Genomic DNA, 24,766 nt, shown 5'->3' with positions numbered 1-24,766 from the left:
TATATATATACACACAAATGTATGGAATGCAGTAATCCCACAAGCTTTAGTAACCTAACGAGTTGCCACACACATATGATCTCACAACAGCTGAACACAAAAACACCACCATAGTACTGAAAGAGCAAGAGGGATGCAAGAGCGGTTATTCCAAATTGTGAAAGCAAACGAAGGCATGGGAACATTCTGGATCGTCTGGACACGCAAACACAGGTGAGAAAGATGGGTATGGCAGTAGAGGGAGAAAAGATGACAGTGAAAGAGACAGGCAAGAACGTCTTCGAAAACCAGAGAGGACGTAATCAGAAGACAAACATTAGGAAGTGGAAAAGGTCAGAGGTGGGTATCAACTAGGAGCAGGATGAGAGCAGTAGGAAGAAAAATAAGGGAAATTATTGAAACACCACAGCGGAGGTAAAGACAGGGAAAAAGGAAAGGTTGAAAAGCTGGAAGTCAGGGCATACAAGGGTGAACAAGGGGGGGGGGGGGGGTTAATTGGCTGAGAGATGGTACTGCTCGGCCAATCAGCAGGGCCAAGGCTGTCCGAGGCGGGGGTTCAGGAGACTCACGATAGGGCTTGTTCCTTCGCATCCGTGAACTTCTATCATGAGAGGGGGGGGAAGGGGCACCTCCACTCACAGGTGAGGGCCCGTACGAATCACCTGTTTAGCAAAACCATTTAACAAAACACTCAGTGTCAGTCTCTCCACATTTGACATGCTACAAGGAATTCAAATCAAAACCTCAGGAAAACATGCATTTCAGAGGGTGGACGTCAAACAGCAGATGGGGTATCAGACAGTCAAAAAGTCCAAGATCTAATTTGAAATGCAGTCACAGATGATATCCAACCGACAAGACAGTAGAAATGCTCAGGAACGTTACAGAACGTTCAGATAGAAATATGATTCTCTGTCCTCAAGAATAGAGTCATATCAGCCCTATTCATATCAGCCCTATTTCTCTCTGCAAGTTATGTTCTGACGATTTTGCCTTACTGAATGCACCCCAGACGTGCCAGTCGCCAGCACTAAATAACATGAACTGAGGATTGGTTCTTACCTAGTCGGAGAGGCATGGGAGCCATCCCAGGGGTGGGCTTGAACAGAGGCCTACGGAGCTCATTCAGCTTGCTGGACATGTCAGGCAGTCTAGGGTGAAAAAGAGAACAGGCATTTAGATTCTCAATACTCTACCTCCAAATCTAGACTAATACAGCTTACTGCATTGCAAAACTGTGATCAAAACACTTGCATTTGTGGCCCTTCGACTTGGCAGTGCAACATTTGGTTCACAATGTGCCTCTTTTCACTTTACTATTATGACTAATTCAAAAAGTAAATGTGAGATTGACCAAAAATAAACCAAATGAAAGGATCTGCCGGTCTCCATTTTGAGTGAGCAATAGGTGAGACGTGCATTCAGAAAAAGGCAGTTTGCAAAGCAGCTACTGTTGTTCTAGTTACAGAGAGGCGAGTCACAGCTTTCTGTGAGTATACAATGACATTTCTCAGCTCTCAATATGGAGCTCATGGCACCACTTAACCGGAGTAGACTATGTAGTACATGGTTTTGATGCGCCCGCGGAGCGCACCATTTGCAGTGAATAGGGCTACATCCAGTAGCCTGTATAGGCCTAGTGCTGGAAATCTTTTGTAAGACATTACATTTGCTAATAAATTAGCTATCTAGTAACATTCCCATATTTAGAGTTAGCAATCTAGATACGTGTTTTGAGTTTCCACTTCCTCAGGTGGTGAATAATATAGCCTAGGTCAAGGTGTGTAGGCAGACATATCGGATCATTTTGGATCCTAATTGGACAGGTTTCACATCAAAATACCAATCATGCATTCCCTGGATGTGTTAGATGAAATATCTTACTTTTTGAATCCTAGAATATCATCTCAGTTCTCTTGAATCTGGAGAAAAAAATATTCTACTGCCTACTTTTGATAGTGTACAGAAAGAAAGCTACAAAGACAACTAGCATTCGTCTTGGCTAGCCTACTGTAGACATATTAATCTCTCCTTCAAAAAGCAGTCTGTCGTAAGGGACAACATACTATTTTGAGATGTAAAATAATCTTTTACAGGCTTACTTTAGAAAATACATTTCTGCAATTCTAACAAACAGAGTAATGTCTTATATCGCAAAATTATATCATACAGCTTTTTAATATATCATTAATTAATAACAAAATGTAGCCTATTACTAGCTGAATAGAGAGAGAAAGCATGCATCCCAATGGATATATAAACTTCCACGGAGACAAAAAGTTCACATTGAACCCTGAGTAAATCTATCCAAATCAATGTAAGAACTCAAGGGCATGCTAATGTAAAAGATGGCTAGTCATTATTAGCCTGGTTCTGTATGGAATGCAGGTACATTATGGGACACAGGTCAGGTCATTATATCCGTGCAGTGGCGAAAAATTGATGCAACCAAATCATGTGCTGGTTCCATCAACTAAATAAGCCTTGAGCCCTGCATTGCTATAGCCCAATTGAGTCTGTTGTATTAGTGTTGCACTCACAAGTTATGAAGGTTAGTTGTTTCCTTCTTCTCGTCGAACAGAGCTCGCTCTGTGGCGCGTGCAATCACCTAGAGAGAAGGAAGAGACATTTAAAATCTCCTGTTTTGGATTAAATTCACCTTACAAATGACTGGCCAAACAGAAGACTTAAAAAAAATGTCCTGATCCTAATGTATGTGCCATCGATGGGGGTTGAGAAATGAAACATTTGTTGTTTCTTTAACAAATGGACTAATAAAGTTGTATTGTACAAACCCAGTTCTCGTGAGATTTCTGCTCCTGCTCAATGATCTGGGCTTTGTAGGACTTCACGGTCCGTTTCAGCTCGTCCTGGATCTCCGTAACACGCTGCCTACACACCTTGACCTCCTCCTCTAGGGCCTTGCCGTCCATCTCCGTCAGCCGGTCTTCCTTGTTGGGGCGCTCAAACTCCTCCTTGGTCAGCTTCCTGTAAGGCGACACAAATTAAATCAAACTCTATTTAAAGACCATTTGAAAACCTCCAACCTCACAGTAAAAGAATACAGTAAAAGACAAGGAAAAATTTAGTTTTCTTTACATGCTGTGGAACCATGGAGAACAAACCCTACTATGGTATTAACACATGAACTGCACTGCTTCTGATTCCACTTACTGCTGCAAAGCGTTCTCCTTCTGCTGGTACATCTCGGTCATGATGTCAATCTTCTGCTGCAGGGTCTTGTACTGGTTCTCCAGGTGGTTCTTGTCACTTTTCACCAACAAGATGTCATGCTACAGCTTCTGAAATTGCTCTGTGGTGGAAACAAGTTGATAGTGTTGAGAGAGAAAAGGCAGTGATGCAATATCAAATTCTAGTTGCTGGGACATACCTTCCAGCTCTTTCCTGGACTTCTCTTCGTTTAGCAGCTTGGTCATGAAGCGATCGCGCTCTTCCTCCGCAACAGACAGAGTGGTCAGGACCTGTGGAAAGTTCTGCCAATAGTTAGTGGAAGAGTTGACACACTTCTTGGTTCTGAGCACAAGTTTTACCTGCCTTCAGGTACACAGAAATCTGGGTCCGTTCAAGAAAGAACTCAGTCTTACCCGAGAGACATCCATCATTTGCTTAATGCGGTTTTGGATGATGGTCTGCTTGTCTGAAACAAATAATTGTAAACACAGTGACACGTTTCAGGAAAGTAGGCGTATGTCGCGCGTCAATACTTCACAGGAGAGGCATTTGAATGTAGAACTATCAAAATGCGTTTTTGGGGGCAAAATGCCTTCTGGTACGTGAACTTCCATGTGCCTTAATAACAAACTTGTATGCCATCCGTAAATATGAATAAAAATGGGAAACTACGAGCCGAGTTAGTTTAGCCACGGAAAAAGGAAGGAACCTTCCCTCTAGTCATGATTGGCTGAGATAATGGATGAGTTGGACGCGCCATGAAACGAGTTCAGATTGGTCTGCCATGTAGCACGCTTCTGTCTATAACATGAGCTTCTCAGTATGTGTAAGTAACCCTTTCTAACGCAGCTTTTTTGAAAGATGCTCTCCACTTTTAGGAGGACCAAGTTTTGAAATCAGTGGACTGTCCGGTGGAAGCAGAGTATGATAGCTAAGGAGATGGAGAAAATTCTGTGGTTTGATTGCAAATATGCAGAGGCAGTCGAAAATAGAACACATAGAAGGCTGTTGTATAAAACACCTGTCTCCAGAATACATCTTCAAACTAAGGGAAACCATTTTCAGATATAAGTTTCTAATTTTGTCAGAAAGTTGTTTTCTCATTGCAAAATTAAGCATATTGTTAGCTAGCTAACGTTAGCTGGCTCGATCGCTAGCTAATGTTACGTGTATGATCTGTGTAGTAATATTATTCATATCTCAGAGGCATTTGCATTTCTAGTTATAGCCTAATGTTAGCTAGCTGGGTAACATTGAACAAGTTGGTTAGTTTTAGCTACCAGGAGATTCATGCAAGGTAGTAACGTTATGAGTTGGGATTATGGTTAATTGTTTAGCTAGCTAGTCTAAACAAAAGACTCCACTATGCAAGTCACCATTTCACTGTACAGTTTACACCTTCTGTATCCTGTGCATGCGACAAATAAACAGGTTTTATTTGATATGCGTGTGATCACCAGAGACGGTAATGTGAAGAACATGACCTGCACCAAAGTCAAAATTAGGATATAACGTTAGGCCAACGAGACACTGTCCAAGTTCTAAAATTCTCCGGTAGAATACCCTGCTTTTACTTCGTCACACTAACATCCGTAAGCTATTTTCTTAACTTGTAAATAATGATTTTGTTGTGAGTTTATTTTCCTGTAATAATGAATACTAATTAGCTAAAGTTAAGACGTTGTCAGGTATATGATATGGTCATTATTTGAACTGGCTAGCCAACCAACAAGTTAGAAACACATTTTCTTGGTTTGCTAGATTGACATATACAAAAGTCAATTTTTAAATGGTTGGGTTTATTGGTGTTAAAATACACCAATTATGCTATTTTGGACCACCAGGTTGCTGATGTCATGCGGCCTGTCGTTTTTGTGATTATACTTTTTCTTCATAATAGAATGTTCATGATGTCACTGTGACAACTGTCTACAGACATGTCGGTAGACGTAGTATAAAACAGCCTTTAGTCTTGAAATCTTTGGTTGTTTAGTACACTACCATACATGACCTCACATGTGAATCCTTAAAGAGATGGGTGGGGCTAAGGTTTAAGTGTGGACAATGCTGAATGGGTATAGACAAAGAAGAGCTCTCCAGTATAGGTAACAAGTTTCTCAACTTTCAAAGCAGAATTACTTTCCCATTGTTCCTCAACTGTAGTGTATGATATACCATTTTGTTGCTCCGAGTCTCTACTTTAATCCAATGTAAAAAACACAATTTCAAATTTTGCTACATAAGGAGCCCGTCCTCCTATAGCTCCTCCCACCAGCCTCCTCTGATTAGGACACCGTGTCAGGTAACTTACCGTTAGAGGCTTCCCCGTTAGCCACAACTCCACCTTTCAGGTCATCGCAGGCCTCCAGGTCTCCTAGCAGGTCAGATAGAACCTGCCAGAGAGGTTGAGAACCACCAATTGATACACTACACTTTTCCCCTGGAATCAGTCAAGAAGTATTTTTTTGGAACATAATACAGGTGACATGTTTCTTTGTCATCAGGGTGCATTTGAGAAGGTGTGAACAGGAATTGATGTGTGTAACAATATCGTAACGTGTAAAAAAGAACCTCAACGGTGTGGTCCTTTTGAACGAGGGAATCCTCCAGGTCTTTCTGGGACTTCTGGTAGACTTTGATCTGCTCGCTTGTCTCCCTGTGCTTCTCCTCCCACAACTTGGCAGCATGGTGCAGCTGTAACAAGGAAATTAGGTCATAAGGACGGTGCTATGCAGGCCCTGCATGGCCAATGAGTCCAACACAATGTCAGGAGGCTTAAAGTGTGAATCGTTGTTCCATATTGGTACTCACCGAGAGGTTCTCCTCCTTCAGGGTGGCAATATCCTTCTCCAGAACCTGGTGCGGGACATTCCGGGCATCTTCGCGGAGCTTGGCTTCATCCATCAGAATGGTAGACTACAGATTCAATGATAAGGATAATTAAAAGGAAATAAACACTTTACATTTGATTGTTGCAATGTTAATATATTTGAGATATTTTCATTGGGCATGTTCACTTATATGACCTATACCTTTGAGAGTGCGTCCTGGGTCGTATTCTTCTCAATGGTTTTGTCCATTTCGGATATCTATGGGCAAAGATAATTATATGCATAATGACAACCATCTTTCTCTGTGCTCAGCAACGAGCCATCCTATTTAGGATAGCCTGTTGAAAACTACAACGTCCCGAAGTATGTGCTTGATTTGATTTCTCTCTAGAGAAACGGCACATTGAGCTCACATAATAAACTAACTTAATGGAATTCAAATAATTGAACCGATGTCAGAGAATTGGTTGTTCTGAAACATTTTAATTACAGCTAAATGGCTCAATACTACTCACCATATCTTCATGTTTCGCAGTACTGGCCCACTCTTTGTCAAAGGATATGGCGTGTAAGTTATTTTCCTCGTCCAGGCGCTCATTTTGTCTCTCCATCTCTTGCACAATATTCTATTGGATAGAAAAAGAAAATGCTTAGTCAATTTAAACACTATGGAGAAGAAAAAAATTATAATAAATCAAATAATTGTCAGCATGACAATGACATGTGATCAAGATAATATTTCTTAGAGACTCACCTCCAATTCCTGGATCTTCTCCAGAGATAAAGTGGCAGATTTTTCAGACAGCTTTTGCTTTTCTTTAAGTTCTTCGCCCTGAGGATGAACCCAGTAGAAATATAGTGTCAAAACATTATGTCCCTTAATTCACATTGAACTCAAATGTCTGGATCTTAGTCAGTGAAAGTCTCTGCAACTTACCTGTTGCTGCAGTTCAGCGACCTTTTGGAGTATCTCCTTATTCTCTTGTTCAAGCTTTTTCATCCTGTCCACTATCTCTTTTTCAGTAGCTAATAAAACCCATGACAAGAGTATGAAATCAGACATGGTTTACACGTGACAAGGACACCAGCCTGTAAGTAATATGAATGAGGATTCACTATGCACCCTAAATAGCCAGAGAGAAGAACTTACTTAGATATGACTTGCTTTTGACCTGTGAGAAGGAAAATAAAAGTGGCAGCAAACAGCCTCCTCAACGGTAGCATACAATACATCATAGAATAACAAAGCAATCAGATTATGAAATTATGAAAGCAGTAACTGTGCAACAACGACTTACAGATAGAATGCTCCTCCAGAAGAGGAAGCCGATGACCCCGGCACCTGCAGTGACCAGCACGGGTTCACAGGACACGCCGTAGAAGTCTGGACCTGGCTTCCAGTGCTCTGGCAGGCTGGTGACCATCTGGGGAGAGACGGGTCCAATCAGTGTTACTACAGCACATGTCAGGCTTAGCAAATAAGTTGGGTAATAGCTGGGCTGAGATGACAGAAGAAAATAAGTGATGTTAAAAACATTGAACTAAACCATCAGGCATTCCAGTGTCCTGTTCACAAGCATGGCTAAATGGTTATCCCACTGAGCACCCTCTCAGTCAATGCAGAGGCATATCTTCAGATCAAATCAAGGTGGGTTTAGAAATAGACGTAGCCTATAACCTAGTTGTTGATCAAAATCAATAGAGAAAATTTGCCTTGACCTTATGTAATTAATGGGGATTGGATTGGACTGGGGCCTTACCACTGTCCAACCATGGTGACCTTTCCACAATACAGAACTTCCATTGCAGTCACTCAGTGAAATTCAGGGATTAGCTAAATTAATCACCACAGAGTGGATCTAACTAACAAGCCGTAGGCCTATGTGGATTTAGAGTGCAAAAGATTGCATCATGTAGCCTTTCACCCTGTAAAATGGCCAATAAACAAAACAGATGATTACATAACATATCACTAGACATGAGCCACATGTAGATTTTAATGGCAAGTAACCTCAAGTGATAGTTATGTAAGTGTCACGTTCCTGACCTATTTATGTTAGTTTTTGTGTGTTAGTTGGTCAGGACGTGAGGTTGGGTGGGCATTCTATGTTATCTGTTTCTATGTTGGTTTTGGTTTGCCTGGTATGGCTCTTGATTAGAGGCAGGTGGTTTGCGTTTGCCTCTAATTAAGAGTCATATTTAGGTAGGGCATTCTCACTGTTTGTTTGTGGGTGATTGTCTCCTATGTCTGTATGTATGTTCGTACCACATGGGACTGTAGCGTTTGTTTGTTTCGTTTCGTTTCGATGTCGTCCGTTTCCTGTACGTAAGTTTATGTTTAGTTATGTAAGTTTATGTTCAGGTTTCGTTCAACGTCGTTTTCTTGTTTTGTAGTTTGAAAGTGTTTTGTTTCGTTTCGTGTTGCCATCATCGTTGTTAAATAAAGATGGCTTATTTCCCAAAGCCTGCGTTTTGGTCTGAGGATCCTTCTCTCCTCACCTCATCCGAGGATGAGGAGAGCGTCACCCGTTACAGAATCACCCACCAACAAGCTAAGACCAAGCGGCAAAGGAAAACGAAACGGAGTAAGGGACAGGAGAGAAAGGAGCAATGGACATGGGACGATGTTTTGGATGGAAAGGGTTGCTACACTTGGGAGGAGATCCTGGCTGGGAGGGATCGCCTCCCATGGGAACAGGTGGAGGCATTGAGGAGAGCAGAGGCTACCTGGGAGAGGAACCGGAGCTATGAGGGAACGCGTCTGGCACGGAAGCCGAAAAAGCCCGTAAGTAATTCCCAAAAATTTCTTGGGGGGGGGCTAGGAGATAGTGGGCCAAGGGCAGGTAGGAGACCTGCGCCCACTTCCCAGGCTTACCGTGGAGAGCGGGAGTACGGGCAGGCGCCGTGTTACGCAGTAGAGCGCACGGTGTCTCCTGTACGAGTGCATAGCCCAGTGCGGGTTATTCCACCTCCCCGCACTGGGAGGGCTAGATTGGGTATTGAGCCAGGTGTCATGAGGCCGGCTCAACGCGTCTGGTCTCCAGTGCGTCTCCTCGGGCCGGCATACATGGCACCTGCCTTACGCATGGTTTCCCCGGTTCGCCTACATAGGCCGGTGCGGGTTATTCCACCTCCCCGCACTGGTCGGGCAACCGGGAGCATTCAACCAGGTAAGGTTGGGCAGGTTCAATGCTCAAGAGTGCCAGTACGCCTCCACGGTCCGGTATTTCCGGCACCACCTCCCCGCCCCAGCCTAGTACCTACAGTGTATACACTACGCACTAGGCTACCAGTGCGTATCCTGAGCCCTGTTCCTCCTCCACGCACTCTCCCTGTAGTGCGTGTATCTAGCCCAGTGCCTCCAGTTCCGGCCCCACGCACTAAGCTACCAGTGCGTCTCCAGAGCCCTGTACACACTGTATATTCTCCCCCTACTAATCCTGATGTGCTTGTCCTCAGCCCGGCGTCACCAGTGCCGGTACCACGCATCAGGGATAGAGTAGGCTTTGAGAATACAGTGTGCCCTGTCCCTGCTCCCCGCACTAGTAGGAAGGTGCTTGTCATTAGCACGGTGCCTCCAGTTCCGGCACCACGCACCAGGTCTACAGTGCGCCATATCCGGCCAGAGCCATCCGTCTCCACAGCGCCATCTGAGCCATCCGTCTCCCCAGCGCCATCTGAGCCATCCGTCTCCCCAGCGCCATCTGAGCCATCCGTCTCCCCAGCGCCATCTGAGCCATCCGTCTCCCCAGCGCCATCTGAGCCATCCGTCTGCCATGAGCCTGCAAAGCCGCCCGTCTGCCATGAGCCTGCAAAGCCGCCCGTCTGCCATGAGCCTACAGAGCCGTCAGCCAGACAGGAGCCGCTAGAGCCATCAGCCAGACAGGAGCCGCTAGAGCCGCCAGCCAGACAGGATCTGCCAGAGCCGCCAACCAGACAGGATCTGCCAGAGCCGCCAACCAGACAGGATCTGCCAGAGCCGCCAACCAGACAGGATCTGCCAGAGCCGCCAACCAGACAGGATCTGCCAGAGCCGCCAACCAGACAGGATCTGCCAGAGCCGCCAACCAGACAGGATCTGCCAGAGCCGCCAACCAGACAGGATCTGCCAGAGCCGCCAGCGAGCCATGAGCAGCCAGAGCCGTCAGAGAGCCATGAGCAGCCAGAGCCGTCAGAGCGCCATGAGCAGCCAGAGCCGTCAGCCTGCCATGAGCGTCGAGAGCCGTCAGCCTGCCATGAGCGTCGAGAGCCGTCAGCCTGCCATGAGCGTCGAGAGCCGTCAGCCTGCCATGAGCGTCGAGAGCCGTCAGCCTGCCATGAGCGTCGAGAGCCGTCAGCCTGCCATGAGCGTCGAGAGCCGTCAGCCTGCCATGAGCGTCGAGAGCCGTCAGCCAGCCATGAGCATCGAGATTCGTCAGTCAGCCATGAGCTGTCCTTCAGCCTGAAAAGGCTGGATACCCAGAACTGTCCATCAGTCCAGAGCTGTCTCTCTGTCCGGAGCTGCCTTTCAGTCCGGAGTTGCCCCTCTATCCTGATCTCCCTCTCTATCTTTTTCTACCTCTATATTCTTATCTATCCCTCTTTCTTGATTTATCTCTCTGTCCCGGTGTTGTCCCTATTAGATATGTTGTTAAGGGAATTTTGTGGGGGTCAAAAGAGGGTGGACATTCTTGGAGGGAGGAAGTTAGGATGGATTATGGTGGGGTGGGAACCGCGCCCGGAGCCTGAGCCACCACCGTGGTTAGATGCCCACCCAGACCCTCCCCTAGACTTTGTGCTGGTGCGTCCGGAGTTCGCACCTTGTGGGGGGGGTACTGTCACGTTCCTGACCTATTTATGTTAGTTTTTGTGTGTTAGTTGGTCAGGACGTGAGGTTGGGTGGGCATTCTATGTTATCTGTTTCTATGTTGGTTTTGGTTTGCCTGGTATGGCTCTTGATTAGAGGCAGGTGGTTTGCGTTTGCCTCTAATTAAGAGTCATATTTAGGTAGGGCATTCTCACTGTTTGTTTGTGGGTGATTGTCTCCTATGACCAGGGTTCAATTCCCACGGGGGGACCAGGATGAATATGTATGAACTTTCCAATTTGTAAGTCGCTCTGGATAAGAGCGTCTGCTAAATGACTTAAATGTAAATGTAAATGTATGTTCGTACCACATGGGACTGTAGCGTTTGTTTGTTTCGTTTCGTTTCGATGTCGTCCGTTTCCTGTACGTAAGTTTATGTTTAGTTATGTAAGTTTATGTTCAGGTTTCGTTCAACGTCGTTTTCTTGTTTTGTAGTTTGAAAGTGTTTTGTTTCGTTTCGTGTTGCCATCATCGTTGTTAAATAAAGTTGGCTTATTTCCCAAAGCCTGCGTTTTGGTCTGAGGATCCTTCTCTCCTCACCTCATCCGAGGATGAGGAGAGCGTCACCCGTTACAGTAAGGGGAAGCTGTCAAAGCAAAATTCAACAACTTGAAGGCACCTCTCGATCTGAGACCCAGATATAGGAAGAACGGATACTGCTAGTCTGGAAAGTGAGACATTTTAATGAGGAAGAGGACAGGCAACTTCCACTTCCACTAAAATAGCAATTAAGTGATCCATTATAGGCTGCAACTATTTGGGAAATGCATTAGGTATTGTTGGACAAAATCATTCCCCAAGACAATGAAGTTGCCAACAAGATTCAGTTTCAATGTAGCTAGCCAGCCAGCCATATGGCGGCCTAAGACTTGACTAGCCAGCTAGCTACATTGTAGCCATCTACGTACATATCGAAGTACAAAAGACAGTACAAGACAGACAGTTGATCAGATTCTGTCATCAGGGGCAAAGGGGTTGTTTCTTCCGAATCCATCACTACTGTATGTTACTTTGATAGTTGAGCTGGCTATCTAGTTAGTTTGGCTTGTGACTTGCAATGCAACTCGTTTGCGTAAACCCAAAAATCCTCATTTCACCAACTGATCAACGTAGTCGACTACTGGAGAGGATCCTTCATCGTGGTTCTCTTTACCCAGGAGAGGACAATATGCACCTATCTTTCTAGCTACTATAACCTAAGCTTGAAGGTTAGCTTGCCAATGCTGGCTCTGCTTCGCCAACAACATGTCTACTAGCCTCCTTTTAGAGTTCTGAACGTGATTACTTTCTAAGCAAAACGCACAAAGCCTGGTAAAACGAGCGGGGGTATCATTTATATCCCACTCAATAAGCAAAACACCGGCTGTAGACACTTAACTTCAGTCTACACTTCACTAGAACAAGTCAACAAAAAAATGGGAAAGGATCACTGAACCTGGGCTGGGTTCAGTATGTTTTTACGTTCTGGAACGTTTCATTTAACGGAAACGGTGCTGTACTCAACTATCAGTTGAAAAAAGGTGAAGGGTTGGGTAACGCTGTCAGCATGGCAAATCCCGCCCCCCAAATAAAAATAATACATGCATTGTCCCAGCAATAATAAAATAAGTATGAATACTTGAGTCCTAAGCACTACATGCAGGCAATTAGTCAATTACAATAGGAAGGAAAGCCCATTCACAAGAGAGAAATACATGAAGTAACTTACCATAACACCATATATTCCAAGATACTCATAAAACAGGGTGACGAGACGACCAGATAAAATTAGCACTGATACGAATGATGAAACACTCTGCTCATCTTCATGGAAATCAGTGACAGGAGGTGACTCCAGAGATCCTGGAAATACAGCACAAGCAAATTAGGTTAATGCATACAGTTTACATCTCACCACAATTTCAAAAGTAGGGAAGTATCACCCTCCTGAGTAGCCTAGTGGTTAGAGCGTTGGACTAGTAACCGAAAGGTTGCAAGTTCAAATCCCCGAGCTGACAAGGTACAAATCTGTCGTTCTGCCCCTGAACAGGCAGTTAACCCACTGTTCCTAGGCCGTCATTGAAAATAAGAATTTGTTCTTAACTGACTTGCCTAGTTAAATAAAGGTAAAATAAATAAAAATAAAACATGTAGGTAGAGTTATTAAAGTGACTATGCATAGATAATATCAGAGTAGCAGTGGTGTAAAAGAGGGGGTGGGGGGCAATCCAAATAGTCTGGGTAGCCATTTGATTAGATGTTCAGAAGTCTTATGGCTTGGGGTTAGAAGCTGTTTAGAAGCCACTTGGCGCTCTGGTACCGCATGCCGTGCGGTAGCAGAGAGAACAGTCTATGACTAGGGTGGCTGGAGTCTTTGACCATTTTTAGGGCCTTCCTCTGACACCGCCTGGTATAGAGGTTCTGGATGGCAGAAAGCTTGGCCCCAGTGATGTACTGGGCCGTACGCACTACCCTCTGTAGTGCTTTGCGGTCGGAGGCCGAGCAGTTGCCATACATGGCAGTGATGCAACCAGTCAAGATGCTCTCATTGGTGCAGCTGTAGAACCTTTTGAGGATCTGAGGACCCATGACAAATCTTTTCAGTCCCCTGAGGGGGAATAGGTTTTGTTATGCCCTCTTCACAACTGTCTTGGTGTGATTGGACCATGTTAGTTTGTTGGTGATGTGGACACCAAGGAGCTTGAAGCTCTCAACCTGCTCCACTACAGCCCAGTAGATGTTAATGGGGGTGTGCTCGATCCTCTTTTTTCTGTAGTCCACAATTAACTCCTTTGTCTTGAGTTGCATTGAAAAGTAGCAGATTCAACAGTTTGGTGATTTACAAAAACAAAAGTGTTTGGGGTTTCTTGTGCTGTGTGACACATTCCTCACCATATTTACCTTTCACTGCATTTCTCCTCCCCCCTCTGTGTTTGGTGTTTTTGTATCAATTAGTTTAGTCAGACTGTTGCACCGACTTAAATTTGTGCTGTCATCCTCATCTCCTATTTCATTACATATGGGTGACGGCCCAACGGATTGGTCAACTCAACCTATTCCTCAATCTGATTAACAAAACTGAGGCTAAACTGAGGCTGAGGCTGATTAACAAAACCTCCATTCTTGTCCCACATATTCCTAAGATTTTTGACACTATGTTTAGTGACAATTAGTTTTCCAATTGAACATTGTAAGGTTTTGTCAACTTCCTCACAAAATTGGAAATCACATTTTTCATTATGCTGCATAATGGAATGTATGCAGCATAATGAATAATGATGACAATCCCAAAATGCATTTTTGTCGTCCCCCCCACACACAATTTGAGTCTTAACTTTCTGATCATTCACAACATCCATACCACCCTCATACAATTTATGCTTCAGATTTGGTGGTTCAAGAGCCTTATTTTAATTTATCATCTGTTGTGTCAAATTATTCTTATCTATGCATTTATCAGTACGGTCAACTCCACAGTTAACGCTTATCACCCCAGACAACAGCGTCACTATCAGTACAGCCAACTCCTACTTTAGCACTAGGTCCACCCTTTACCAGTTCTTCCACCAACACCAGACCTCTGCAACGAACTCCCTTCCCTAATTTATTATATTTTATTCCAGTATATTGTTGTTAAATCATTATTATATAGGTTAGATCTATGGATAGTATAGCCTATCATTGTCTGTGAAACAGGTAGGCCTACCTCTTATTTCTTAAATAGGCTCGAACACAAAGCCCTCTTGTTATAAAGTCAAATTAAAATGAAGACCCTAGTGAGTAATCCCAACCCCACTTTATTTCAGCATCAAGAATAGTTGTTTCTATTTAAGCCAATATGTCATTTCTAGGCCTATAGTGCAGGGCTAGGCAACCATGGGCCTGGAGTGCCGCAGACCCTTCATGTTTTTGATTTACCAACCTGGAACAGCGGGTGTGTTGAATTTAGGCAATCACTGAACTGATCAATTAGCTCAGTTGGTCAGGTGTGGTACCTAGTTGGTACAAAATCCTGTAGTACCTGCTGCACTCCAGGAACAGAGTTGCCTATCCCAGCTATAGAGCCCCAAAGTGGCGGTGTCATAATACCCGAACAGGGAAATGGTTCCAATCGTTTTTCCACCATTCATTTTTCCCTTTAAGGAATTTTAGAAACACTTAAGGGCTGTGTTTCATGTAGCCTTACCCTGGCATGACGTTTTGATAACCATTTAAATCATTCTTGGACAAGGTGACTTTCATCAATATATTCGTCTCTATTTTCTCTCAGATTCTAAAATGCTAATTAGCGTCAAAGTAGACATGCAAGACTACAAATCCCTGCAAGCGCCTGCACGTCATCTCTAGCTGACCTTTGCAAACAGGTATATTGTGTCAATTTAAAAGTTGCACAAAACAGTTCACAGAATTGTCAATTTCAAGAAATGTATTCATTACTACATTTTGCTAACATTAGATATAGTTAATCAAGCGATTCTTACCTTTGTCTCGATTCGGCAGTCTCATCCAGATCATTCATGGCATTTTTAGTTCTTTATGATAGCCACATTAGCAGATAATTAGCGTTTCATTTTTAGGGGTAAATACAAGCGAATATATTGATAAGTCAGCTTGTCCTGGACCTAGAGAGATTTACACGGTTATCAAAACGTCACTCAAAGGTAAGCCTACACGAAACACAGACCTTATTTTAAGTGTTTCTATAATCCAGTAAGGGAAAAACGATTGGAACAATTTATTTTATGGGTATTATGACTCATACTGTGGTACTCTGTATTGTATTTGGGGCTATGGATTAGGTGGAGTAGAAAGGGTTGCCATAGACCTCAGTCCCCCATAAAATAACACCATATATAGATTCTACCAGACCCTAGTGAGTAATCCCAACACCACTTTTACTTTGGCACCTAGAATAGTTTTCTCCCTATAAACCAATATCTATTTCATATACAGTGTATTGGAGGCCTTTATTTGACCTTGGAACATGTGTTGAAGCCCAAATGGAATGCAAATATTACTTAAATATGAATCATTGTTAATGCAAAGACAATTATTTTTGTCATGAATAATTAATGCTACGTTTCTACTATTGCGTGGTCGACTTTTATTTTGAAAAACGACTTCGTAACCCGGAAGTACTTTTTTTGTGTCGCTGATAAGACGCTGGTATCGTGCATGGTGTTTGGCGCAAATTCACAGTTTGCTAAACAACCTACATCAAATATATGTTGTGGCCTTTCATTTGATTGTTAACGAAAATAGGTCGAACTTTGAACGGTGAGTCATGGATGATCTGGAGTCAGAACTGAGGATGCCTGGAGAAGAACAGGGCGAAAATGAGTCTTCGGATGACGATGAATCAATCAACAGAAAACGAATCAAGAAGCCAAACCTTCCCCTGGCGCCTCCTTTATTTAAAGGTAATTTATAAAATGGAGTGTGTATAAGAATATGTGAACCCTTGAGTAAGCTAAACCAGCTAGTTAGCTAGTTCAAGCTGCTATTTACTGACTGGTACTATATACACAAAAGTATGTTGACACCCCTTCACATTAGTAGATTCGGCTATTTCAGCCACAACAGGTGTATAAAATCGAGTACACAGCCATGCAATCTCCATAGCCAAACATTGGCAGTAGAATGGCCTTACTGAAGAGCTCAGTGACTTTCAACGTGGCACCATCATAGGATGCCACCTTTCCAACAAGTCAGTTTGTCAAGTTTCTGCCCTGCTAGAGCTGCCAACTGAAAGTGCTGTTATTGTGAAGTGGAAACATATTGGAACAACAACGGCTCAGCTGCGAAGTGGTAGCTCACAAGCTCACAGACATCTGCCGAGTGCTGAAACGCATAGCTCGTAGAAATCATCCTCAGTTGCAACACTCACTACCGAGTTCCAAACAGCCTCTGAAAGCAACTTCAGCACAAGAACTGTTCGTCGGAAGCTTCATGAAATAGGTTTCCGTGGCTGAGCAGCCACAGACAAGCCTAAGATCCCCATGCGCGGTTCCAAGTGTCGGCGGGAGTAGTGTAAAGCTCGCTGTCATTGAACTCTGGAGCAGTGGAAACGCATTCTCGGGAGTGATGAATCACGCTTTAACCATCTAACACCGAACTAATCTGTGTTTGGCGAATGCCAGGAGAACATTACCTGCCCGAATGCATAGTGTCAACTGTCAAGTGGAGGCGGAATAATGGTCTGGGGCTGTTTTTCATGGTTTGGGGTAGGCCCCTTAGTTCCAGTGAAGAGATCTTAGCGCTATAGCATACAATGACATTCTAGACGATTCTGTGCTTGCAACTTTGTGGCAACAGTTTTGGGGGAAGGCTCTTTCCTGTTTCAGCATGTCAATGCCCCTGTGCACAAAGTCCATACAGAAATGGTTTGTTGAGATCGATGTGGACGAACTTGACTGGCTAGCACAGAGCCCTGACCTCAACCCCATCGGGAGGAATTGGACCGCCGACTGCCAGCCAGGCCTAATCGCCCAACATGGTGCCCGACCTCACAAATGCTCTTGTAGCTGAATGGAAGCAAGTCCCCGCAGCAATGTTCCAACATCAAGTGGAAAGCCTTCCCAGAAGAGTGGAAGCTGTTATGTCAGCAAAGGGGGGTACAACTCCATTTTAATGCCCATGATTTTGGAATGAGATGTTTGACGTGCAGGTGTCCACATACCTTTGGTCATGTAGTGTATGTTAATGCCCGATTGTATTGTTTTCATCTATACATAAGATGCTCATATTAACCAGTAGCAATGTCTGTTGTTTCATTAGAGACACCCCGTGAGATTGGCTTTCACAAGACCACAAGGAACTGCCTCCAGCACATCAGGGAGGTCTTGCTGCACCATAGATGGCAGGATGCCGCGGAGTACATGGCCAGTTACTCACAGACACTGGAGGATACCACTGCAAACATGCCACAACTCTACGCTGAGGTAGGTCTATCTTTGCACTGACTGAACTCTCACAAAGAGTAGCTAAGAAGTACTGTATAAATGCAAAGTTTGATTTCTTCGAACTTTGTCTTTCAGATAATTTGGAGAATAGGCACAGAGATACTACACCACCATCCCGACTCGAAGCTGGAAGACTACAACAGTTTCTATGAGCGAGTGAAACACTCAGGAGTAAAGCATTACCTGAAGGTATATTCCTTAATTGACCTCTTGATCTCTACACTATCATCCCAACTATAGGACCCTAAGTCAATGGGTTAAAAAAAGTTAATATAGGACAGTCACCATGTCTATACTTTTGTTATGAGCCATTATGACACCTTCAAAAACAAACAAATAGATGGAATGTGTAAACAATGTGTTTGCAATGGAAATGTATGCCAATGTGCATTGAAGAATCGGTTTGTCCTGAAGGTCTGTCTGGAGCACTCGTTCCATCTGCTGGTCAATGGGCAGTTTGAGGACGCCAAGCGTCAGCTGTCCATCGCTGAGAGCTGGAGGTATGGCAAGCTGTCAGCCGGTCAGTCCCAGAGGATTAGGCTGATCCAGGCCTATAGTGGCTTCCTGGATTACTTAATCTGGTGTGACAAGAAAGCCACTGCATCCAGCACAGGTAAGAGGACACCTGGCAACCCCCAAGTGTCCATTATTCATTGGTTTCAATGACATTGGGATTAGAGGTCGGCCGATTAATTAGGGCCGATTTCAAGTTTTCATAGCAATCGGAAATCTGTATTTTTTTGACACCTTTATTTAACTAGGCAAGTCAGTTAATAACACATTCTTATTTTTAATGACGGCGTAGGAATGGTGGGTTAACTGCCTCGTTCAGGGGCAGAACGACAGATTTTTACCTTGTCAGCTCAGGGATTCAATCTTGCAACTGTAATAGTATAACTTTAGTACGTCCCCTCACCCCGACACGGGCGCAAACCAGGGACCCTCTGCACACATCAACAACGGTCGCCCAGAAAGCATCGTTACCCATCGCTCCACAAAAGCCGCGGCTCTTGCAGAGCAAGGGGAAACCCTACTTCAGGTCTCAGAGCAAGTGACGTAACCGATTGAAATGCTATTAGCGCGTACCCGTTAACTAGCTAGCCATTTCACATCCGTTACACTCACCCCCCTTTCAACCTCCTCCTTTTCCGCAGCAACCAGTAATCCGGGTCAACAGCATCAATGTAACAGTATAACTTTAGTACGTCCCTCGCCCCGACACGGGCGCGAACCAGGGACCCTCTGCACACATCAACAACTGACGCCCACGAAGCATCGTTACCCATCGATCCACAAAGGCCACGGCTCTTGCAGAGCAAGGGGAAACCCTACTTCAGGTCTCAGAGCAAGTGACGTAACCGATTGAAATGCTATTAGCGCGTACCCGTTAACTAGCTAGCCATTTCACATCCGTTACACAACCTTACAGTTAACTAGTCCAAAGCTCTAACCACCTGATTACATTGCACTCCACGAGGAGCCTGCCTGTTACGTGAATGCAGTAGAAGCCAAGGTAAGTTGCTAGCTAGCATTAAACTTATCTTACAAAAAACAATCAATCATAATCACTAGTTAACTACACATGGTTGATGATATTACCAGTTTATCTAGCGTGTCCTGCGTTGCATATAATCGATGCAGTGCATATTCGCGAAAAAGGACTGTCGTTGCTCCAATGTGTACCTAACCATAAACATCAACGCCTTTCTTAAAATCAATACACTAGTGTATATTTTTAAACATGCATATTTAGATAATATTGCCTGCTAACATGACTCGTTGCGAACTGTGAAGACTATTTCTTCCTAACAAAGATAGCCAACTTCGCCAAACGGGGGATGATTTAACAAAAGCGCATCGCAATCGTTGCACGACTGTACCTAACAATAAACATCAATGCATTTCTTAAAATCGATACACAGAAGTATATATTTTTGAACCTGCATATTTAGCTAAAAGAAATCCAGGTTAGCAGGCAATTTTAACCAGGTGAAATTGTGTCACTTCTCTTGCGTTCATTGCACGCAGAGTCAGTGTATATGCAACAGTTTTGGGCCGCCTAATTTGCCAGCATTTTACGTAATTATGACATAACATTGACGGTTGTGCAATGTAACAGGAATATTTAGACTTAGGGATGCCAACCGTTAGATAAAATACGGAACGGTTCTGTATTTCACTGAAAGAATAAACGTCTTGTTTTCGAGATGATAGTTTCCGGATTCGACCATATTAATGACATAAGGCTCGTATTTCTGTGTGTTATTATGTTATAATTAAGTCTATAATTTGATAGAGCAGTCTGACTGAGCGGTGGTAGGCACCAGCAGGCTCGTAAGCATTCATTCAAACAGCACTTTCGTGCGTTTTGCCAGCAGCTCTTCGCTGTGCTTCAAGAATTTAGCTATTTACGACTTCAAGCCTATCAACTCTCGAGATTAGGCTGGTGTAACCGATGTGAAATTACCTAGTTAGCGGGGTGTGCGCTAATAGCGTTTCAAACGTCATTCGCTCTGAGACTTGGAGTGGTTGTTCCCCTTGCTCTGCATGGGTAACGCTGGTTCGAGGGTGGCTTGTCGATGTGTTCCTGGTTCGAGCCCAGGAGGGGCGAGGAGAGGGATGACGGAAGCTATACTGTTACACTGGCAATACTAAAGTGCCTATGAGAACAACGTCAAAGGTATATGAAATACAAATCGTATAGAGAGAAATAGTCCTATAATAACTACAACCTAAAACTTCTTAACTGGGAATATTGAAGACTCATGTTAAAAGGAACCACCAGCTTTCATATGTTCTCTTGTTCTGAGCAAGGAACTTTAGATTTTTTACATGGCACATATTGCACTCTTACTTTCTTCTCCAACACTTTGTTTTTGCATTATTTAAACCAAATTGAACATGTTTCATTATTTATTTGAGGCTAAATTGATTTTATTGATGTATTATATTAAGTTAAAATAAGTGTTCATTCAGTATTGTTGTAATTGTCATTATTACAAATATATATTTTTTAAATCATCCGATTAATCGGTATCGGCTTTTTTTGGGTCCTCCAATAATCGTTATTGGCGTTGAAAAATCATAATCGGTAGACCTCTAATTGGGATAGTAGAAATCCTTATGTTACGTCACCATCTACTGGCCAGATAATGTAACTGTGCCTTTAGGGACAATACCAATACATTTCAAAAAGCATGGCCAAATAAAAGGTAACCATAACCTGTGGTTGTGCTTTAGCTTAACATGGACTTTGGCATATTTTAGATGAGTATGATGCAGTTGTCAACCAAGAAATGCATAGCTACTTCCGACAATCTTCTGTGAACCTGAAGGAGATCATGAAGCTTCCTGGTGTCTGGGATCCTTTTGTTCTGAGTTACATTGATGTAAGTACTGCTTCGTGTTCAGTATGCATGAAACATGAACAATTTCCAAATCGAACGGTAACATACTACCTGAATTTGTACAGTAAAAATACTTGTTTTCATTTTTCCGTTTCAAACCGATTTGCTACAATTTGCCCTACTAAACATGGCCCCTGGCATCCTCTTTTTCCATCATTGTATTACTTTTCCATCATTGAACTACTTTCCCTTATCAGACTACCTATGATGATCTAATGTTTTGACTTGCGTGGGCCAATGGCAGATGCTGGAATTCTACAACGATCACGAGGGAGCTGTGAAGGTTCTATATGACTATGCCTATGACAACAGTTTCCCCCCCAACCCCAATGCCCATGTCTACCTATACCGGTACATGAAGAAACATGACCACCCACTGAAGAAACTTCTGAAAGTGCTGAAGGTAGTACCGAGGCCATTTCTGTTCTTAACAGGGGAATCTAGCTGAAATGTTGGGCACTATTATCATTATTGAAGGCCCAGTGCAGTAAAATGATTTTCCTGTGTTTTATATACATTTCCACAGGTTTGAATAATACTGTGAAAATTCTAACGTCCTTTTAGTGTATGAGTTGTTTGAAGAGATGCCTGAAATGTCCGCCTGTTTTGTTGGGGTGGAGTTTTGGTGACATCACCAGGTGGTAAATTGGTTAATTAATAGACCAATAAGAAAGAGCAATCCAAACGTCTATGCCAATAACAACTAGTTTTTGGATTTCCCCTCCCCACAAAGGCCACTCCCAGACAGTACTAGCAAAATTCTTGCTTGAGAAATGGTTCTTTGCTAAGAAGCAATTTGTTTATTTTTGACCATTTCGTTTTAAAACAATCACAGTAAGGTACTTGATTGCTACCCAGAAATCTCTAGGCCACAGTTAGTCCTGCACTCTGCCCCTCAATAGCCTACTGGTACTGTACTTTTTAATGAGTCCATGTTTTCGATTACATTTGCCTTAGATCCTGCATACATTGGTCCCAAGTCATGAGTTGATGCCGGAATACTGTTCTCTTCTAGTACAGTCGGGTATGTGAATATAGAATAATAATAACAATATATTGATTTTGAGTGTCTTAAAGGGACAATGGGGTGTAAAATGAGGGGAAAACGAGCCATTTTAAAGTCTATTCTTGATGTTTTAGTCATTTTTCAATGTTGTCGTGCGTGTTTCTGTCCTCGGTGGCTGTTACGCACTCAGATTAATGTGTTTGGATGTGCTCTTCACATCGATGTTGGTCCTATGAAGGTGTTCATAGTAAAGGATGAGGGGGTTTTTTTCCAGAGAAAGAGGGTGATCTTCAGAAGGCTCTAGGTGTGGTTCTGGATCTCCTGGACTACTCCTGTTGGAGGAGCAACTTGGATGTCTGGAACCATTTGATGAACATCATCAAGAGACTGAAGATGAAGTAAGGATGGCTGCATGAATTGAAAAACATTGAAAATGCACTCCCTTTTGAAGAAATGAAATTCGGCATACATTGCTTATCTCTTCTCATGGCGAATTGGCAAGGCCTTATGTCATGCTTAATTTGTGCCAATTCCACGGATTTATATTTTCCTTTAGAAAACAATGGCTGAAGACTTTTGCAGTGGAGATGGGGTACAGAAACGACTGGTGGCTAGCAATACACTTCTCAACATTCCAGGCCAGGAAAGATTCGGCAGAGAATAGAGAGCTACTGGAAGTGAAGAGCTTTGTTGTTGGAGCCTTTAGTCCTCGCTGTAAGTAAAGCTACACAGTGACACCTTTTATTTTCTTGAGTATTACTTTCTTTCAGTTGTGTGAGATTAAGAGATGTCCCCACTTATTATCAGTATTTGCAGCCTTGGCACTATGCGGCAAAATATACAATTAGTTTAACATTACATTACATTTAAGTCATTTAGCAGACGCTCTTATCCAGAGCGACTTACAAATTGGAAAGTTCATACATATTCATCCTGGTCCCCCCGTGGGAATTGAACCCACAACCCTGGCGTTGCAAGCGCCATGCTCTACCAACTGAGCCACACGGGACCAAGAAGAATACATGTTTACTTCCTTGAACCAACATGCTTGGCTGTCCTTAGGTCTAGTTTTCCCTGGTTCTGTTAGTGGAAAAGTGGCAGTATGACATCTTATGTAGTCTAACCCATTTGTTGTCTCTTTTGCCAGATACCTCCATCTACTGCGGTGAGGCAGCCCGAAAAGGAGTAACTGCTAAGGCTCAAAAGAGGAATCCTAAACAGCTAAGAAATATGAGAAGGCTCAGAAGAGAAAGTGGACAGCAAAGCCAAGACTGACCTTGAGGAAGCTCCTGGAATGCCACCGGGCACAGGGGCGAGAACAAACATTTTGAAAATGTGTGAAGAGCTTCTACCATTGCCAGATCGGCAGGCATGACCACCTCATACAGTCATCAGGTCAGACTCTCTAACCTTCCATGACAGTTGTTCCAACTACATTATTTTTCTTGTCTAGAATGTTCTTGGTTATCTGCATACAGTAGTTGCAGCCATGATGACCATTCCCCCCTTCAAGAGGCAGGCCTCTCTCATTGCACTGCAGTGTATTACGTGTCAAGTTCTGTGATTGTCCACCAGGGAGCACTATGGCTACGTTTTTGAATTGCTCTGCATGCTGCTGCTCCGTCGTTTTTAAAAGAAGCTGAGGCCGAAATTGAAGCATGTGTTCACTGTGGTAGTTGGTAGGGAACAGGGAGGTTGGGTGTGCCGCAGTATTAAGTCTAGGCGGTAATATGCTTTGAGGCAGGTGTGGCCTCAACTGAACTTCCGCTGATTCATGGAGAACCCAGCTGCATTTAGGTGGAGGCGACGTGTTGGAATTGCTAGAACATTTGGCAACGCCAAAGAGCAGCATCATGGCAACAGACGCAAAGGATAGTGCAGCGATACAGAGGGGGGGGGGGGGGGTGAGAATTTTTGTAAACTGCTATTGAGATTATTAAGTCACGTTCATGTGACACGACAGACACCCTCAATAAAACCTCTGTGCCTTCGCTCTGGAGTCCTCTGTCTCTGTGTGATGACATCACATGAGTGATATCCCTGGTTGGAAGCAGCCTTGGGTCCCTGAGGTAAAATAGAGGGAGGGAGAGCACACACCCGTGGCTCCTTCCACACCTATCCATCACACACACACAGGCGGAACGCAAATCTGATTACTTTACACCCCTCCAGCCTCTTGATGCAGGATAACAGAGCTCAATTTCACAGGCCAAGGGTTCGCAGGCTGCCAGGGAACAGTGGGCCCAGCTTTATCATGATTAAGGACTACATCACATACTCATGTTTGTTATCAGAACCTGTGATGAAGCCTTCTGTTCCTAAACAACTAACTGTGGTTTATGGCCAGTACTATGTAAAGTCAGGAAGTTACATGATCAAATACTCTGTACTGTAAAGTGAATGACTTGGTTGTTTCAATTTGTGCTGTTGTACCTGATTCATTTTTGTAGTCTCTGTGGTATGGTGAATGTGGCTGCTATATTTTGTACCATTTGTTACTGATTAAACACTGTTGATTGGGTGGCTGAATAGCTCTAAATGAA

General features: G+C 43.6%; 3 protein-coding genes across 4 annotated transcripts in view; 1 reads left to right on the top strand and 2 right to left on the bottom strand.

The window, feature by feature from the left end:
* Positions 1-3,258, bottom strand: part of LOC129824832 (transport and Golgi organization protein 1 homolog) — a 7,598-nt gene extending 4,340 nt beyond the window's left edge. Inside the window, exons 1-5 of the mRNA XM_055884339.1 lie at positions 3,175-3,258; positions 2,796-2,988; positions 2,541-2,608; positions 1,063-1,151; positions 570-662 (exon numbers count right to left, since the gene is read on the bottom strand). Of these exons, the coding sequence (XP_055740314.1) occupies positions 570-662; positions 1,063-1,151; positions 2,541-2,608; positions 2,796-2,988; positions 3,175-3,215 (484 nt within the window). The 5' untranslated portion in view covers positions 3,216-3,258. The remainder of the gene's footprint in view (positions 1-569; positions 663-1,062; positions 1,152-2,540; positions 2,609-2,795; positions 2,989-3,174) is intronic.
* LOC129825615 (transport and Golgi organization protein 1 homolog) lies at positions 3,229-15,354 on the bottom strand. Its single transcript, XM_055885827.1, has 14 exons — positions 15,330-15,354; positions 12,578-12,711; positions 7,322-7,447; positions 7,174-7,195; positions 6,961-7,049; positions 6,778-6,855; positions 6,539-6,649; positions 6,225-6,281; positions 6,004-6,108; positions 5,764-5,886; positions 5,504-5,585; positions 3,606-3,658; positions 3,392-3,482; positions 3,229-3,313 (listed from the first exon to the last, which is right to left on the bottom strand). The coding sequence occupies exons 1-14, from the start codon at positions 15,352-15,354 to the stop codon at positions 3,294-3,296; spliced, it is 1,116 nt and encodes a 371-aa protein (XP_055741802.1). The 3' UTR covers positions 3,229-3,293.
* On the top strand, positions 15,257-24,766 carry LOC129824831 (TATA box-binding protein-associated factor RNA polymerase I subunit A-like). 2 transcript variants are annotated; one of them, XM_055884338.1, is made up of 11 exons: positions 15,257-15,509; positions 16,111-16,268; positions 17,626-17,789; positions 17,886-17,999; positions 18,225-18,423; positions 21,078-21,199; positions 21,462-21,620; positions 22,175-22,241; positions 22,498-22,621; positions 22,780-22,937; positions 23,371-24,766. In XM_055884338.1, exons 2-11 carry the CDS (start codon positions 16,133-16,135, stop codon positions 23,496-23,498), a joined length of 1,371 nt encoding a protein of 456 aa, XP_055740313.1. In that variant the 5' UTR covers positions 15,257-15,509; positions 16,111-16,132; the 3' UTR covers positions 23,499-24,766. The 2 variants fall into 2 exon arrangements, with proteins under 2 accessions (XP_055740313.1, XP_055740312.1); XM_055884337.1 differs by lacking the exon at positions 15,257-15,509 and having other exon boundaries at positions 15,980-16,268.

The sequence above is a fragment of the Salvelinus fontinalis genome, chromosome 27 (assembly GCF_029448725.1).
Source record: "Salvelinus fontinalis isolate EN_2023a chromosome 27, ASM2944872v1, whole genome shotgun sequence".
NCBI classification, from domain to species: Eukaryota; Metazoa; Chordata; class Actinopteri; order Salmoniformes; family Salmonidae; genus Salvelinus; species Salvelinus fontinalis.
The sequence above is the reverse complement of the archived record's forward strand: the minus strand, read 5'-3'. Positions and strand labels throughout refer to the sequence as shown.

Bases quoted from the DNA above. Each gene is read 5' to 3' on its own strand.
- LOC129825615 (XM_055885827.1), bottom strand. From the start codon at position 15,354: ATGAGACTGCCGAATCGAGACAAAG. The intron at 5,887-6,003 runs GTGAGTACCAAT...TCCTTGTTACAG, and splicing joins TGAAGGAGGAGAACCTCTCG to CTGCACCATGCTGCCAAGTT. The intron at 3,659-5,503 runs GTAAGTTACCTG...TATTTGTTTCAG, and splicing joins TAACGGGGAAGCCTCTAACG to ACAAGCAGACCATCATCCAA.
- LOC129824831 (XM_055884338.1), top strand. From the start codon at position 16,133: ATGGATGATCTGGAGTCAGAACTGAGGATGCCTGGAGAAGAACAGGGC. The intron at 18,424-21,077 runs GTAAGAGGACAC...GGCATATTTTAG, and splicing joins AGCCACTGCATCCAGCACAG to ATGAGTATGATGCAGTTGTC. The intron at 21,621-22,174 runs GTAGTACCGAGG...CATTTGCCTTAG, and splicing joins AACTTCTGAAAGTGCTGAAG to ATCCTGCATACATTGGTCCC.